Here is a 17,775-nt window from a genome sequence, read left to right as displayed (position 1 = left end):
GCTGGATTATTGGGAGGAAATAAAAATTTAAAGAAATAGGAATAGTTAGTGAATACCATTTAGTTATATTCATTAGTAATAGAAAACATGTTAATTGCATTTTCAAAAATAAAGGCCAGCAATTTATAGGAAAATTCATCTAAGAAGTTGACTCATTAGAGGGGGTTTGGTAGGGTAGGCCCACTGTAGAAGATCAATATTTAGTTTAGGTTTTTTATACTAAACATGGATTGATGAAGTAGGCCCAGAAAGATTCTTCATTCTTGAGTAATCATTATTTTTCTTTTTTAGCAAATTGATGTTTTTCATTTTTTTGTTTGTTTTTAGTGTTGAATCACTGATGAATAATTTTTCTGTTTGTAGTACAATAGTGGTTTTAATATTGAAATCAGAGCAGAAGCAAACAGTGGTTTTTCAACTTCATGTCAAATCCAGTGGGTACACTTTTGACAAGGGCAGTTTTTAATTGAAGATGTGGTCCTGACTTATTTGCCAAGGCTTACCTTTATATTTGTCCTTTTTCAAAAGTGCCTGCAATACCTTGATGTGTCAGTGCTGGGCGAGCTAGTTCCTAGGTTGTGTGAACTGATCAGAAGTGGTGTAGGTCTTGGAACTAAGGTAAGTGTACTTTCCACAAGAGGAAATGTGCATCTTCATTAGTTTTGGCCATAAGGATATAACAGCCATCATGTTTGAAATTCATGTTTTACCACAAAATCTAATATTATTATACACTAACCATTTTATTTCTGTGGTTGCACTGATAACTGAAAACATGTAACTGGTTCAAGAAATAAAACATCTAACTGTTCCAGTAAGTATTATCTTAACTTATTTAGTGGAATCATTTCTGTTCTCTGGTTGCCGTGTACATATCCTCTGGGTTGTCATTCATTAGCGGTTCATGGAAATGCACATCCAGTTATTAGGGCATGGATTGTTTTAGGTGGCAATTGCATTTTTCACAGAGGGGTCAGCAGTGTTTGAATAGAAAAATGTCCTAGTTTTCAAGATCTTTGAAGGATCAGACACCCCCCTACCACCCTTTTAACAACAAATTAATAACTCACATTTTTTCTTATAACAAAATTAACACTTGCTGGTATTTTAAAATTTTAGCATTTATAGATTAGGAGAAAGTTAAAATAAAAATTGTCCAGAATTTTGCCATACAGAGATAACTGCTGTTAATATTTTGAAGTGTTTCCTTCCAGTCTTTTCTGCACATGTGTCTTCTGCAGTGTCCTCTTCTAATGGCCGTATGATACTCCACTGTATGGATGTAACATCATTTATTTTACTCCATCAAGGAACATCTGATTTGTTTTCAGTTTTTGAAAAAATAGTAAAGCACTGTGATGAGTATCTTCAGGCACACCTGAAGATATTTGGTTAAATTTCTGGAAATGGAAATGTTAGCACAGTGATGGACAAGATGACATATTTTACTTTTCCAGAAGATTGTACCAATTTTCTTTCTTTTTCACAATGTCTGAGATCACCCATCTTTCTCTTGGAGGTTTTAAAAAAAAATCTCTGCATTACTAGTTTAAGAGTTTTCCTTTTTCTGTATTGAGTCCTGGAGGGGGTATTAGGCTTCATGTATTTTATATGTTTAAATTTTTGGCACCTAAGCCAATGGTTTGGTAGGTAGAACATTGTGACCATCAGATTTAGACCTTTGCTTTTGTAACCCTGTAGGGCGGCTGTGCCAGTGTCATTGTGTCATTAACTACTCAGTGTCCTCAGGACCTAACACCTTACTCAGGTGAGTTTGTCAAGTGATGTGTGGTGATATTTTTGCACAGCCCTGTCTTGTGTGACAGAGTTTTAAAAAGGAAAAATACTTATCATTCAAACCTGCTTGTGATGCTGTGTGCCTTTTCTCCCCTCAGTCCCCTGACTCCTTCATTTCTTTGTCTGCAGGAGGTGCAGAGTTTATCAAGTTTAGCAACTTTTCACTGTTCATAAACATTTGATTATTCCTTAGTGGTATAAGGAGGTAAAAGTATCCTCTATTCCACAGGACTTACCATTGATAGCTGATTTTACATCAGCATTTTTCTCTTCTTATATTGGCTTCTAGGCTGGACTAGTGTTCTTTATATACCTGGCTCTCATTTTTGCAACTTTTTCCACGATATTCTAGTTTAATTTTAACTTTATATCAGGTGAAAGGAAGCAAATGGATATATAAATATAACATTCAGAAATCTAAACTACTGTGGAGTAAATCAGATGTTAATTACAGGGTTAGGTTTGTTTGGGTTCTGGGAACAGAGTGGAACATTTGGTCAACCAAGTATCAGATTTTTTTCTCTTTATTTCTGGTAGGTAAACTTATGAGTGCTTTGTTGAGTGGCCTGACAGATCGGAACAGTGTGATTCAGAAATCTTGTGCATTTGCCATGGGCCATTTAGTTCGGGTGAGTTAAATTTCTTGCTTAGTTAAATAAAACTCTTTGACAGTTATAAAGAAATACTTAGGATTGTTTCTTTTTCAGACCTCACGGGATAGCAGCACTGAAAAACTCCTGCAGAAGCTCAATGGGTGGTATATGGAGAAAGAAGGTACCTTTCTTTTTCTGTTTTATGTCATTTTAAATTTGGATGATAACAGCCCAATAAAACAGTACAAATTAGGTCTTACCCTCCATGATTTTATGTGATTTGCTAGAAACATTTGTTTCTTTTCTTTTTTTTGAGATGGTGTCTGGCTTTGTCGCTGAGGCTGGAGTTCAGTGGTGCTATCTCAGCTCACTGCAACCTCAGCCTCCTGGGCTCAAGCGATTCTTGTGTCTCAGCCTCCTGAGTAGCTGGAACTACAGGCACGTGCCACCACGCCTGGTTAATTTTTGTATTTTTTGTATAGGTGGGGTTTCGCCATGTTGCCCAGGCTGGTCTTAAACTCCCGAGCTCAAGCTATCTGCTCACCTTGGCCTCTCAAAGTGCTGGGATTACAGGTGTGAGCCACCACAACCCAGCCTGCTAGAAACATTTCTAATTGATTTTACCTGTTTGTTTTGCTATTATATGAGTTGAACAATAGCCTGTTTAGAACAGTTACCCTTAAAAACAATAAATATCATAAAGACTTTGGTTTCTCCTTTTCAGAACCTATCTACAAGACCTCTTGTGCTTTGACTATTCATGCTATTGGACGATACAGCCCTGATGTATTAAAGAATCATGCAAAAGAAGTCCTGCCTCTGGCATTTTTAGGCATGCATGAAATTGCTGACGAGGAGAAATCTGAAAAAGAAGAATGTAATTTATGGACTGAAGTGTGGCAGGAAAATGTACCTGGTTAGTAGTGTGGCCTGAGTTAAACCTGCTTCTTAGGAATCACAGCTAGAATTTTTTACTTGCATTCATAATTCATAAACTCCTCTGAAGTTACTTTCCCAGGACCTTAATACACATCCCATTTAGTTTTAAACCCATCCAAATTGCTCATCCCATTTAGTTTTAAACCCATCCAAATTGCTGAGTTCTCAAGGTTGGCACTCAGGATTTTTGTCTTTACTCATTCATCACTGCCCACATGAAAGAATATAAACTCTGTGAGCAAGGAGAGCTTTACATTTTTAATTAACAGTGTGATTTTATGTGGCCTTAGAGTATTTTAGAGTAGTTTTCTAAATGTGTTTTTCACCTTGTCGCATATTAGTGGATGATGCCCATTTGTGTGATATGTTCCTGTGGGCACCCAAGTTCGTAAAGTTCTACTATTGTGAGAATAAGTCACAATACCAACACACTTTCTCTCCCTTTGAGAGAGTGGTGTGTTTTAACAGTTGAGAATCACTGCTTTTAGACTGTTGGTCACTGACTTTTTTTCAGGTTTAGAAAAATCAGTTAATTTTTCTTGTCACTTAAAAGTTGTTTTAATTTTGCTTTCCTAGGTTCCTTTGGTGGCATTCGATTATACCTGCAGGAGTTAATTACTATTACCCAGAAGGCTTTGCAGTCTCAGTCCTGGAAAATGAAAGCCCAAGGTGCAATTGCCATGGCATCAATTGCAAAGCAGACTAGCTCTCTAGTACCTCCGTATCTTGGAATGATACTGACCGCATTGCTGCAAGGCCTGGCTGGAAGAACGTGGGCAGGAAAGGTAAAGGAACCATTCATGCCCAATTAAAGGGATTCTGACTTCATCTTTCATTTCGCATAATAATAACAATCTGGTTTTGTGTAACTTCCAATAGATTATTTTTGTGAACCAGATTTCCTAGACAGTGGAAGCTTTGGGTAAACCTTGCTTGATTAACTGTGGTATTTCCTCTCAAACTGTAACCAATGTGGCCTTGCATAATGGACAGTAATGCTGGACATAGATACATTTTTCATATTCAGCTTTCCAGGTTACGTCGTAAACCAGCTTGTCAGCATTTTGTACCTGTTGACCTCAGGAACAGATCAGGATTGGGCATAAAAAGATCAGGATTGGGCATATGTGAAATAGAGTAGCAAGGTAGCCTGCCTCTAAACCTGGGGCTAAAGATGCCCATCTCTGGGACCTATGAATTAGTAAGTTATTTTTTTACACAAGGGCTTTAGTAGGATTCTTACAGTGAACACTCAGTGGGGAACATGAGACTGTGGTAACCTAATGATCTTTATGTTGTAAAGGTCCATAGTGGCCCATGCAAGACTGAAGTAGTACTGGACTGAGAGTCAGACATCGTTCTAATTCTGTGGTTGACACTGTTTTCTGTGAGACCTGGGTCAAATCAGTTCTTTAGGCTTCTATGAAATAGAGGTGAAGATAATTATCCAGCATCCATGGTTTGGAGTAAAACTTGGTGGATGTGCTTAAAATTATGCATTAAAGATAAGGTGACTATTGTTAATTTTTGTTGTCATAGTTATCAAAAATTCCTAAGGTAATTGTAATCATAGTGTAGAGAGTGTAAATGACATGTTTGGGCTTAATAGTATTTCCTCATCTTTCAACCCCTTAGGAGGAGCTATTGAAAGCCATTGCCTGTGTGGTGACAGCTTGCAGGTAAATGTTCTTTCAATGAAGATGCCATTTCTTAAACTGAACCCAAAAACCGCAGCCTTCATTAACTTCTGATGCTTTTGTATGGACCCTGTAGTGCAGAGCTGGAAAAGTCTGTGCCCAATCAACCCAGCACAAATGAAATTCTTCAAGCTGTTCTGAAGGAATGTAGCAAAGAGAATCTCAAATACAAGATTGTAGCAATCAGCTGTGCAGCTGATGTCTTGAAGGCCACCAAAGAAGACAGATTCCAGGAGTTTTCTGACATTGTCATACCTCTCATCAAGAAGGTAATACCACCTGTATCCTCAGTTCTGGTTTATACTTTAAAAAGAAAAAGTTAAAAAATTGTTTTCCCCTATGTCCTGATTATTAGGATTAGTTTAGCTGCAAGTAGCAGAGAAATTCCAAAATATGGCCTTAAACAAGGTGTCAGCGCTATGTTTCTCACAAAGCGTTGGGAGCATCACAAAGCATTCAGGTATTCCGGCTCTTTACAGCTCTGAACTCTGCCATTTCTAGGGTGTGGTCATCATCCTCATGGTCCACAGTGTGTTTGTGTTCCAGGCAGGAATGCAGAGGAGGTGAAGCAAGAATGAAGGATCACAGTAGGCATGCCAGTTCTCTCTTGAGGAGAGTTCCTGGGCACTGCTAGATGGCACTTTGACTTATATCCATCCCGTTGGTCAATACTTAGCCACACCTGGCAGCAGACTGAGTCTTCATTCTGGGTGTCCATTTGCCCTCCGTGGGAGAAGGGGAGAGTGGATTTGGTAGTGAATGAACAGTTTATGTCATAATAAGCTTTGCCTTGTCTAATAAGCTAAGCCACCCCAGCCATCCTAGAGTAAAGGCAAGAAGCTCAGTGTGCCATGTGAATTGCCTCTGCCATATAGTGGAGGATTTGGGTCAAAAATAGACTCAGGTTTCACGTGGAAAATGGAATACTCATTTTTAAAAGTTGGGCACTGGTCCAGAAAAAAAAAAAAGGGTGTGGTTTCCCTATTTATTTGTGAAACATTAAATATTTTAAGTAACATTCTTATTATTGCTGCTAATTTGCAGTTGTTTTCTTTCAGTAATAAGACTATTTAAATAATTTCCATTACAAACATAGTGATAGCATATGGGTTTGGGAGATTTGTGTTTTAAGTTGATTACATCACTAGCAAGCTGGACCAGTTGCTTCTCTTAGCCTCTGTTTCTCTGTCAAGAAACAGTTTGGATTTAGATCATTACTGAGTTTCTTCCATCTTTAAAATCTGATCCTAATGCAAGTCTTTTCATGTTATGCTCAAAAGACTACATATGCAGTATTTTTTAGCTTTTGTTTACAGATTCCTGTAAAGTATTGCCTAAATTTATTAGAGATGCAGTATTCTGGTTATAAATTCTTGTTGTAAATAGGAAAGCTTATGGTAGAGAATTTATCATTTAACTCTTGGTTAATATCTCCTGCCCTGGTTGGTACCCTGAAAGCTTTAATAGTATACCTGTAACTTTGAAGAAGAAAATATTACATTTTCTTTTCTTTGATATATCCTAGAACTCACTTGAAAGCAGTGGGGTCCGGACAACCAAAAATGAAGAGGAGAATGAGAAGGAAAAGGAGCTCCAGCTGGAATATCTGCTGGGTGCCTTTGAAAGCCTGGGCAAAGCCTGGCCCCGAAACGCGGAGACCCAACGTAAGCACCAGAAACCACATTTGAAGAAGTGCTGTAACCAGAGGTTACTTAATGAGAGCGAAGATTTTCTGTATGACAAATTATAGTTATTGTTTCTTATCGAGCCTGATTGATTAACAATGAGAATTATCCAGTGAAAGTTTTTTGTCTACATGAGTCTATGATCTCACTGATCATTGTACCGCTGCAGCTAGGGCTGCTGTAAGAAAGTATCACAGACTGGGTGGCTTAGCAGAAATTTATTTTCTCACAATTCTGGAGGATAGAAGTCTGAGATTTCGAGATCAGGGCGTCAGCAGGGTTAGTTTCTCCTGAGACCTCTCTCCTTGGCTTGGGAATGGCTGTCTTCTCCCTGTGTCTTCACATGGTCTTTGGTGTCTCTGTGCCCTAATCACTTCTTCCTATAAGGACACCAGACGCGCTGGATTAGGGCCCACTCACATGACCTCTTTAAAGGCTCTGTCTTCTATTTAATAATAATACAGTCACATTCTGAGGTACTGGGGGATAGTATTTTAACATGAATTTTGGGGGCACAGTTCCACCTGCAATAACCATGATACATTTTATGCAGATAGTTAGATAGAAGAGTTCCACTGATCTTCTTGATGATCATAGCTCTATTCGGAGGAATGCACAAAGTTTATTAGCAGGGTCTCTTTATCCTGAAATGAATGGCCTTGTTACCAAGTGTTCAGTAAGCAACCGAAATCCCTGTTTCAGTGAAAAGCTCATTACTATTTGGACAATTTTCAGAACTGGACATGTATTTCCCAAAGATAAAATAAACAGTAAACCTTTATTATTGGATGAGGTTGCAGTTAGTTTGGAGTCCCCTGACAGGGCCTTAACCTTGGGATAATACCACCCTTTACACTTGATCTTAGCCAAAAGGCCAAGAAGTGATGATGCTACCCTTTAAGCTTGCCTTGTGCTGGGTCCTACAGTGCATCCTGCTGAAGATCTTAGTATTCTTTTTTTTTTTGAGACAGGGCCTTGCTCTGTTGCCCAGGCTGGAGTGCAGTGGGTGCAGTTCTTGCAGCCTTTACCTCCTGGGCTGAAGTGATCTTCCTGCGTCAGCCTCCCAAGTATTTGGGTGTACAGGTGCATGCCATGACGCCAGCTAATTTTTTTTTGAAGAGGTGAGGTCTTGCTATGTTGCCCAGGTTGGTCTCAAACTCCTGGGCTCAAGTGATCCTCCCACTTTGGCCTCCCTCTCAAAGTGCTGGGATTATAGGTATGAGCCTCCATGCCCAGCCACAATGTTATTGAATGTTATAAAAAGTATTGTTGATTATTTGTGATTGGATATGTCTAGAATCAGTTAAGATTCTCTTTGAGCCCTGTCATCCTTTGTGTGAACTTATATATTTGCTGTGTTTATAGGAAGGGTTTCCCAGAAGATACAAATTTGCAAATGGTTTTATTTCTTAATATTATGTTATGGACTGCAGTGGAAGTCCACTAATATGACGCCATAAAGACTATTAACTGTTCCTTGATAGGTAGAGAAAGCTAAAGTAGGGAATTAAATGAGAAAGATGATACAAACGTAAAGCAGTTTATTTTAATATAAGACATAGAAGGTTGTTAATAGAAATGTGCATTTATTGAGAACCAAGGCCTTTTCTTTAAGAACTTAACTGTTACACATTGGCTTCTCATATATATCTACAATTTCTGGGTTTTGTTTCTTTAAAACAGAGAAAGAAATTTCAAGCTCTTATGAGACAATCCTAGTGCAGAATTCTAGATTTTTTATTGCCTCCCACCATTTTTACATTTGTTTGAGCCCTGCTAAATCCTACAGTAATTAAAAATAACTTCGTTGTTGAGTTTTCTGCTAATTCATCGGTTGGCATAATACTAATTATATAATTATAATTACAGTTGCAGTTGGCATAACAGGTTTATAGTGAAGCACTATTGACTCTTGGTAAACCTGCAATTTGCAGAAGCTTGTGAGCATCTAGAGAGGAGCTTCTGGCCTCCAGAGTTCTCCTTTCTGTGGCTGTCATTCAGGGAGTTTTGAGGGGCAAAGGGAGTGTGGTTAAAGTGCTTTCTCAGTTCCATGGAGAACCATATGCCTTGAAAGTGAATATTTGTGAACAATTATGTTGCACCTTTGTGGGGGCAATTTCTGATCAAGGAAATTTGTTTGGGGATTGAGTACAAAGTCATGCTGAAGTTTTTGGGGAAATTTCAATGGCTTTAATTAAAAGTATTTATTGTTTTCTCTTTTTCCTGCTTTTCTCTCTCTTATCCTCCCCACCTTCTCTCTTTCTCTTTCCCTCTGCCTTTCTCTTGCTCTCTCTGTCTGTCCCTCATTTATTCCATCTCTTGCTCTTTTATACTGTCTCCTGCTCTGTCCCACCTTGTCTTTTTTTCCCAGGTTGTTATCGTCAGGAGCTGTGCAAATTGATGTGTGAACGGCTAAAACTCAGCACGTGGAAAGTGCAGCTAGGAGTCCTGCAATCAATGAATGCCTTTTTTCAGGGGTAAATTGCTTCATGGCTCAGTTTTTTATTTTGTTCTTCCCCACAGCATTTTATGTATAATCAATGGAATTTTTATACATTTAAAAACTAGTAGCTAAAGTGACAGTGATACATACAGATAGAAATTGTGACAGGAAAGTTTTAGACTGTTTCTTAATAATTAGCATTTGTACCTTGCTTTCTGATTTGTATAGGTTAATGCTTTTGGAAGAAGAACATGCAGATCCTGAGGCTTTGGCTGAAATTCTGCTTGAAACTTGTAAATCAATCACATATTCTTTAGGTGAGTGTAGTAAACTAAAACTGATGAGGGAGTCCTAATTTTAAAGCTAAGTTGCTGAGCTTCGAATATTTCCTACCTTGTCTTAGGAACTAAATTTCTGAAACAGCTACTGGACTCTGCTACTTAATATACTCCATGTGTACCCCTTAACTGGAATATTTAAATCTGGAACTATAACAGGATTTTAGCATCTAGTTTAGAAAAATCTTCGTGACAAGTATTTTTCCAAAATTGTTATTTGAAAGTAATTTCAAACTTAGAGAACAGTTTAAACAACAGTACATAGAATACTCTGCAATATGTATACACTTTACACAGGATCATTTGTTAACATTTTGTGCCATTTGCTTTGTCATTTGGACTTCTATATACATATTTTTCTCCTGAACCATTTGAAAGTATGTTGCTTACGTCAGGCCCTCTTGTTCCTCAATTATTTAGTGTGCCACACTACAGTTGTCAGCTTTAGGTAGTAAACATGGATGCAGTTTTTTAAATCAAATGTTTATCGTTCATATTCTAGTTTGTTCAGCTGATTCGGTAATGTTCTTTATTTTTATTTTTATTTTTTTGAGATGGAGTCTCGCTCTGTCACTCAGGTTGGAGTGCAGTGGTGTGATCTCAGCTCACTGCAACCTCTACCTTCCGGGTTCAAGCAGTCCTCCTGCCTCAGTCTCCCAAGTAGCTGGGATTACAAGTGTGCACTATCACGCCCAGCTAATTTTTGTATTTTTGTAGAGACAGGGCTTCACCAAGTTGGCCAGGCTGGTCTCAAAACTCCTGAGCTCAAGCAATCCACCTGCCTTGGCCTCCCAAAGTACTGGAGTTATAGGCATGAGCCACCACACCCAGCCAGTAATGTTCTTTATAGGATTTTTTTTTCCCCTGCCCTCCATTAGGGAATCCAGTCCAGGATGATGATGATGATGATGATGATGGTTATTATTATTTTTGAGACAGGGTCTTGCTCTGTCACCCAGGCTGGAGTGCAGTGGCGCGATCTTGGCTCACTGCAACTCCGCCTCCCGGGTTTGAGCGATTCTCCTGCCTCAGTTTCCCAAGTAACTGGAATTAACAGGTGCGTGCCATCACGCCTGGCTAATTTTTGTATTTTTAGTAGAGACGGGATTTCACCATGTTGACTAGGCTGATCTCGAACTCCCGACCTCAAGTGATCTGCCCGCCTTGGCCTCCAATTCAGGATTATTTATTGAATTTTGTTGTCATATATTTTTAATCTTCAATCTGGAATACTTTGTCAGCCTTTCTTTGTCTTAGGACATTGACAATTTTGAAGAATAAAGTCCCCCCGACTTCCCTTTTTGAAAAAACAGAATGTTTCTCATTTGGTGTTTGATGTTTTCTCATGATTATATCCAGGTTGTGAATTCCCAGTTGGGATACATACATAAGTGATGTGTCCTTACATTAAGAGGCACACAGTGTCCATCTGTCATCATTTGTGATGTTAATTTTGATTACCTGGTCAAGGTACTATCAGTTTTTCTCTACTGGATAGGTTACTATGTTCTCTTTTTGTGTCTAATAAGTAACCTGTGGGAACAGATCTTAAGATCATTCAAGTGATCTGTTTCTCTTCTTTAAAATTTATTCTCCATATTTAGCATGCATTGATGATTCTTCCCTGAACCAATTTTTACTAAGATGATTTTGCAACTCTAGCACTTTGTCTACATTCACCATTTGATAGTTGGAATTCTGTTGTAAGCAAGATTGTTCTCTTCTGCCCGTGTTTTTATTTATGTTACTGGCATTGATTCATGGATTCTTTCCCCCTTCAAATGGTTTATAATTTAATTTTTTAAATCTAATTTGTTATTCAAATTGTCCCAGATTTGGCCAGTGGAAGCCCTTTCAAGCTGACTCCTGTGTCCTTTTGACAGGTCACCATCACTTTTTGTAGCACTTTTGTACTTCGTAGCATGACAAGAAGATAAGGCCCATCTCATGTCTACCCTGCTTTGGGCTTGGTTGTGTGTTGATTTTTTTGGTAGACAATTTCACCGTGAACCAGATGCCATGTCAAAGAGTGGATGCCAAGGAAGCATGTTTCATTTGCAGTTGTTGGCAGTAGCATGGTTTTATGGATAAACAACAGGCAGCCAACAGACCTATCTTTGCTGGGTTCCAGGTGTCTCTGATCGGCTTAAACACTGGGTCGTATAATGTTCTTTGGTAAAATGAGGAGGATCATGTAGACCTAAGGATCGTTCTTAGGCGTGATACAAAGATGATTTTGTGTTTGAGATAGTTTTTTCATCTCCCACTTCTAAAATGGATCGTTTAAATATTGCCATTTGTTGTGGTGAGTTTTTTCATCTCCCACTTCTAAAATGGATCGTTTAAATATTGCCATTTGTTGTGGTGATTGGTATACTTGGCTGACAGGTTTTTGTTTTTCCAAAGTAAAGACTGGACATTAGCACACATTTCAAGTATTTAATATTTAGCAAAGGGAAGCTTCCTTTAAAAAAAAAATCAGATGTACCCTTCCCTAGAGTTGTAATTTCTCGACATCTTTCTTTCAGCAACACAAATTTAATCTTGGAGGTTGTGTTTTTCAGGTAGGCCATGTGAACTGTATGGTATTTCTTTTTAGAAAATAAGACCTACTCATCTGTGAGAACAGAAGCTTTATCTGTGATAGAATTGCTGCTTAAAAAACTTGAAGGTAAGTTGTTGTTAGTTCTGACTGGAGAACCACAAAGCCATGTGGCATATGTTTTAGAAATTTTTTGTTTCGTTTTTGCTGATACTCTAAGCATATACTCTGAAATACAAATCAGTGTGTATGCACATGCAAGAAGAATGGACAAAGCCAAAACTATTAAATTTTACTAAATATTTAAATTTGATACACTTTTATATATTTTTAATATATTATTAAACTATAGTTATCTTAAAGTAATAAAGTTTTTGTTTTCGTCGTGAATCCTGATTTAATCTTGGTAAATTACAGGAAGTGGTTGACAGTGGCCTGTGTACATGTAAATAAGCAGAACGACACACTGAAAAGTGGAGTTGGAAAAACATTTATAACAGTTATCTACCTGAGTCATCAAATCTGATAGTAGCAATTTTCTTAATCCTATTTCTTCTCCCCTAACCTCTTTTTCTTCTAATGGTCTATCAGTGGGCGGGGTGGGGGGAACTGTTAGCATTTTCTCCAGTGGTGTATCTGTTAACTGACTTCAGAAGAAGGACCCTCTTCTTTTTTTCTCTCTCTCTCAAATTGTTTTCATGGATTAAGAATGTAGAAGATGGCAACGTTTTTCCTGCAACCTTGTGTGTTTGCTCTTTCTACTTCTCTATCTTTGCTTAGCAATTAAAACAGCTCTCTTAGGGCTCCATCAAACAGAACTTTTAGACTGAGTAACACTAAACATCTCCCAATCCCTTTTTTCCTTGTTGAGATGAAAGAGCTAGGCACTTAGTCATATTACCGAATTCTCAGTTTGCCAGATATGTACTAATATAGTCCAGATGAGGAAAATAAGGCTGAAGGCAAGCTAAACTTGCTTGAAGCCACATTGCTAGGAAGTGGCAGAACCTTGTAAACAAGATTTAAGATTTGATATACTTTCTTATTTTCTAAAAATTTCAATGTGCATGTAGTTCTCAGATGCTTTCCTCGAAGAAAAGGGAGTGTCATCTACTTAATCTGACCTTGCAATTATGACATTTCTTAGTTTTTCTTTTTTTTTTTTTTAACTGATCATATCTTATGAAATGGCCTTGCGATGGTGTTGTTGAAATGACTTTTGCTACAGTGTGCCTTGCCCTGATAATTCCTTCTTCCTACTATGTTTCAGTGTAATTATTTCTCTTTCTCCCACTGATACTGGGGGAAGGAGAGGAAACTCCCTGATGTACCTCTACGCTATTGTCAAGAATTAGATTTTGACACACGTATTGAACTTATCATTATATACTGATCTGTTATCAAGAGGTCGCTTTGCATTTATTTGGGGGATAGGATATTTTTAAATTTTTTTCTTGCTTGTTCTATAAGGATTCTTTGGGGTTTTTTCTTTTTGCTTTGTTTTTTGTTTGTTTGTTTGTTTGTTTTTTCATGCAGAATCTAAACAGTGGGAATGTTTGACATCTGAATGCAGAGTGCTCCTAATTGAGTCTTTAGCTACTATGGAGCCAGACAGCAGACCTGAACTGCAGGAGAAAGCAGCGTTACTGAAGAAAACACTTGAAAATCTGGAATAAATTAGAAGGGGAAGAAACAAACAAGTGCCATGTTCATTGGGGGTTGAAGTGGTGGCGTTCTTTGAAAAACCAAGTGGGAAAGAGTAAAGATTAATCTGTAGCATGCATCATTCCTTGGCTGAAATAAAAAGAAAAAGCCTTAAATTTTGTTCCTTATTAGCTTTATTTTACTTTATGTTTTTAAAGTATCTGGGCTGAGTGAGCTTAATGGAACCTTGGATGTTTGAGGGGTGGTTGTAAAGGAAACTGGCAGAAATAGTTATTAAAAGAGTTCAAGCTGTTATTAAAGGAATTAATAGACAAAGTTGCAGAGCAAGCTGGATAAAAATCTTAGAACTGCATTCAAATTAGTTATTTTAGGAAGGGGCCCTATAAATAACTTATTTTAACCTCCCTCTTACACCTGAAGAAATAGGAAGCTGTGTCATCTTAGAGGCTTTCTGAGGCCTGTGCCAAAGTCAGAACCCAGGTGTTTAATGTCTGGCCCTGGATACTTTCTTTTATGGCCATCTGCCAAATCAGTGCTAACCCTGGCTTACCCAAGAAACTTCCAAGATGAGGTACGTTTAGGGTGGCACACAACAGTTCTTGTGCCAGAACTAAACTGACCCTTATTGGGTTTCTGAAAGTTAGAAGCTAAACATTGTCTTGTCATGTGTTTAGATGGTTGATTTGGAGAAAATAATTGTTTAGCATCTTTACAGATGGAGAGGACAGATTCAGTCTCCTTTAGATAATTCCAATCGTCTTCCTTTTACAGGCAGATAAAGTAGATTAGGACAAGATCACACATTCTATCTGTGTCTGTGGCTGCATATTTTGCAAAACCAGAAACAAAATCGCAGACTGCCTTGGTTTAGACCATTTATAATCTCAAAACTGTAGTGACAAATTTCTGTTCACTTTTATGCTACCGGAAGGAAAGCCTTTTAATTAGCCACCTGGGAATTACTCTTTTAAAAAATGCCTTTTCTCAAAATAACATGATACCACTCCAAATAAATCATTGCCACTAGGGGTTTTCCTCCTTCCTTCTGTTGCCCATGCCCCTGCCTGAAAGTGTAGGGTAAGAGGAAAAACAAGTAAAACCTTAGTAAACTGAGAACTCTGTAGCTTACCTTGGATTCCAGAGCAGAAGATTGATTTACATTCAGTAATCATCCTTATTGACATTAACACCAGGAATCTCCATGTTCATTATTTTTCGGGGAAACTCCGTGTTTATTATTTTTGGTGGTCTCTATTGACCGATGTATTTCAAACTTTTTTGACTGCAAGTCATAATAAAAATAACTTTTTACATCACGATCCAGAACATGTGTGTTTGCGTGTGTATATATGTGCATGCCTAAGTACAAAATCTTTAAAACATTTCATGAAATAATAACATAACTGTGTGATACCCTTTAATGTCTGCTCCTAGCCCCCTGATTTAATGCTTTTCAGACTCTCTCAATTCATTTCCTGACTCACAACGGGGTTGCTACTCACAGTTTAAACAACACTGTCGTAGATAGCACCTAGACTTGGCTGAATATGCTGGGGATTTGTTTCTGATTGAAAAGGGAGTTTACAAATAAAAATTTAAGTGTTTATTACAAAAACATCCTCTTTGCTGATACTGACGTGAGTTTTAGTAGCATCATGAATTTTAAGGAATGTATCTCGGATTTTCATTTGAGAATGGCTATTGCTTGGGGAAAAATCAACTTCGGATGTTTTTTAGAAAGCTTATGGCATCTTTTAGGACTTGGTGTTTTTCATATCAGTATTTCCCCCTCCACCAAGTACTCTCTGACTTTCATTTATGGTACCTGGGATATTGTTCCTTGGCAAGAATGCAGTGCAGGTGGGATGTTTTCAGAAAGTAGGATTATAAAGGCAAGAATTATGCTTTTAGTCTATATCAAATGTTAATGCCTTGTCAAATGTTACGCTTTTTAAGCTTTTTGTTTTTTAATATTGGGAATTTCCCTTGGTGCTAAGAGTGGTGCTGAGGCACTCGAACCTTTGTGCTTAGTGCTATTGAATTCCTGTACATTAGCTTTCTAAGCACATTTCTAATTTGTACACTTAATGCCTTCATCTTGACCAGCCTAATCATTCACACAGCTAGTAATGCTAAATCATTGTCTCACAATGCCCTTTATCTTTGGTGTGCATGTGTACATATATTTATTTAAAAGGGTTAATAACAGAGCTTGTAATTGTGGAATGTTCACTGATGAACAAATGGCAGAAGGACTCACGCAAGTTGATATCATCGGCCTTTGTTTTCCAGAGCTCCCCCAAACAGATTTTGATTCTGTTGTCCCTAGAAATAGTCAGTGTTACCTGTCATATAAGCAACTGATTGGTAGGGTCTACTACTGAATTCCTTATTCCTGGAATTAGTGCACAAGATATATCGTCTCAAATGTACTGATATGTGAAAAGGAATACCCAAAGTATGGCAAGTTGGAAATCAGAATCATGAAAGTAGTATATAATTGTCTTTTTGGTGATAAAGAGCAGCTGTTTTTCCTTAATGAATGTTTGTGTTGAATTTATAATTCCATGTATCTCCCTGTAATACAGTCTACCTGCACAGCAAAACTGCCACCGCATCCCCATTGCTTCCCCCTTCCATCTTTTACTGTGTACTTACTAACAAGACAAAGAAAAGAAAAAAGATGTGCCCTTGTTGGTCTTCGCTCTGGTAGCAACTGCACTGTGTGCACACTCTCTGTCCTTCATGGGGCATTTCTACCTGCTGCTGCCACAATATATTCATGCTGCTTGTTAAGTCCAGGGAGTTACTTTGACATTGGCCTCATTGTAATGTACAAACTATTGTTAAATGGGTGTATATGTAACAGAATTTTGTATTTTATATGTGACTTTCACAGAATCGTCTGCAATATGTCCCAGCTAGCTAAGTGTCTGATAGATATTTGAAAGGAAAATCCCATCCATGCCCAAGAAGATATTAAGTGGCAAATAAAAGCTGCATGATCTGTTCTTTTGAAGTAGTGCATTAATTTTTATTCTCCAGGAAAATAGCTCAACTGCCAAGGCATTGACTGGTTATACTTAAAAAAAATAAAATCCCTACTGCCTGCCATATTCTGAGCTAACTCCGGTAAGTAGAAATTGCTGGCTTAAGCGTTTAGGAGTTCCAAGACAAAGCAGAAACAAAAGGAAGACTTCCTGAACAACTGCTGTCAGATGCTTGGATAAAAGGTATAATGGAAACATTTGATTTTCTCATAAAAGTAACCCCTTAGGAACATACAAAAACAACAGACAGTTCTCCTTTTGACCAAGATTAAGATACATGGCTATGAATGTAAAATGTCAGAGGTACAGGCACATCCTATACTGTAAACTGCCAAGCAAATATTTAGACTGGAAGATGGCTAAATATTTGCTTGGCAGTTTACAGTATAGGATGTGCCTGTACCTCTGACATTTTACATTCATAGCCATGTATCTTAATATTTAGACTGTGAAAGTGAGTTACCTTGCTTATTCTGTGGAGCAGCCAACAAGCCTATGCCGTTCCCTCCTGGTATGCTTTTCTTTTTCCTTTCAAGCAGGTTCCAAATTAGCTTACTAGAGTAACTTTTTTTTCTTTTTTTTTTTTATGCGGAGTCTCACTCTGTCACCCAGGCTGGAGTGCAATGGTGTGATCTTAGCTTACCGCAACCTCTGCCTCCCAGGTTCAGAGGATTCTCCTGCCTCAGCCTCCTGAGTAGCTGGGATTACAGGCGCCTGCCAACATACCCAGCTAATTTTTACATTTTAGTAGAGATGGGGTTTCACCTCATTGGCCAGGCTGGTCTCAAACTCCTGGCCTCAGGTGATCCATGTGCCTCAGCCTCCCAAAGTGCTGGGATTACAGGTGGGAGCCAGGGAGCTAGAGTAACATTTTTTTTTAAGTGAAACATAATGTTACAAAAGTTGGAAACAGCCTTTCAAGCGATAGTTTCTGAAAGTTTTAAGTGTTTGTTTACCTTTAAAAATGATACATTTCTTTTACATTCAAGTAGTATTGAAAAAGCCTTTATGAAAAAGATAAAGGAC

At 38.0% G+C, this 17,775-nt stretch overlaps 1 protein-coding gene and 1 pseudogene across 4 annotated transcripts in view; one reads left to right on the top strand and one right to left on the bottom strand.

Moving 5' to 3' along the window:
* The window catches only part of ECPAS (Ecm29 proteasome adaptor and scaffold), a 121,560-nt gene extending 107,706 nt beyond the window's left edge, over positions 1–13,854 (top strand). For all 4 annotated transcript variants that reach the window (XM_054500502.2, XM_063650281.1, XM_054500501.2 and 1 more), the window contains 13 exons: positions 529–618; positions 1,702–1,768; positions 2,335–2,426; positions 2,505–2,571; positions 3,115–3,306; positions 3,906–4,114; positions 4,965–5,008; positions 5,103–5,295; positions 6,552–6,690; positions 9,083–9,188; positions 9,383–9,471; positions 12,092–12,163; positions 13,571–13,854. In XM_054500502.2, coding sequence (XP_054356477.1) covers positions 529–618; positions 1,702–1,768; positions 2,335–2,426; positions 2,505–2,571; positions 3,115–3,306; positions 3,906–4,114; positions 4,965–5,008; positions 5,103–5,295; positions 6,552–6,690; positions 9,083–9,188; positions 9,383–9,471; positions 12,092–12,163; positions 13,571–13,710 — 1,500 coding nt within the window. In that variant the 3' untranslated portion in view covers positions 13,711–13,854. The remainder of the gene's footprint in view (positions 1–528; positions 619–1,701; positions 1,769–2,334; positions 2,427–2,504; positions 2,572–3,114; positions 3,307–3,905; positions 4,115–4,964; positions 5,009–5,102; positions 5,296–6,551; positions 6,691–9,082; positions 9,189–9,382; positions 9,472–12,091; positions 12,164–13,570) is intronic.
* LOC129044838 (U2 spliceosomal RNA) lies at positions 7,383–7,597 on the bottom strand (annotated as a pseudogene).
* Positions 13,855–17,775: the final 3,921 nt, after the last annotated feature.

Source organism: Pongo pygmaeus, chromosome 13 (assembly GCF_028885625.2).
Source record: "Pongo pygmaeus isolate AG05252 chromosome 13, NHGRI_mPonPyg2-v2.0_pri, whole genome shotgun sequence".
In the NCBI taxonomy this organism is placed as follows: domain Eukaryota; kingdom Metazoa; phylum Chordata; class Mammalia; order Primates; family Hominidae; genus Pongo; species Pongo pygmaeus.
The sequence above is the reverse complement of the archived record's forward strand: the minus strand, read 5'-3'. Positions and strand labels throughout refer to the sequence as shown.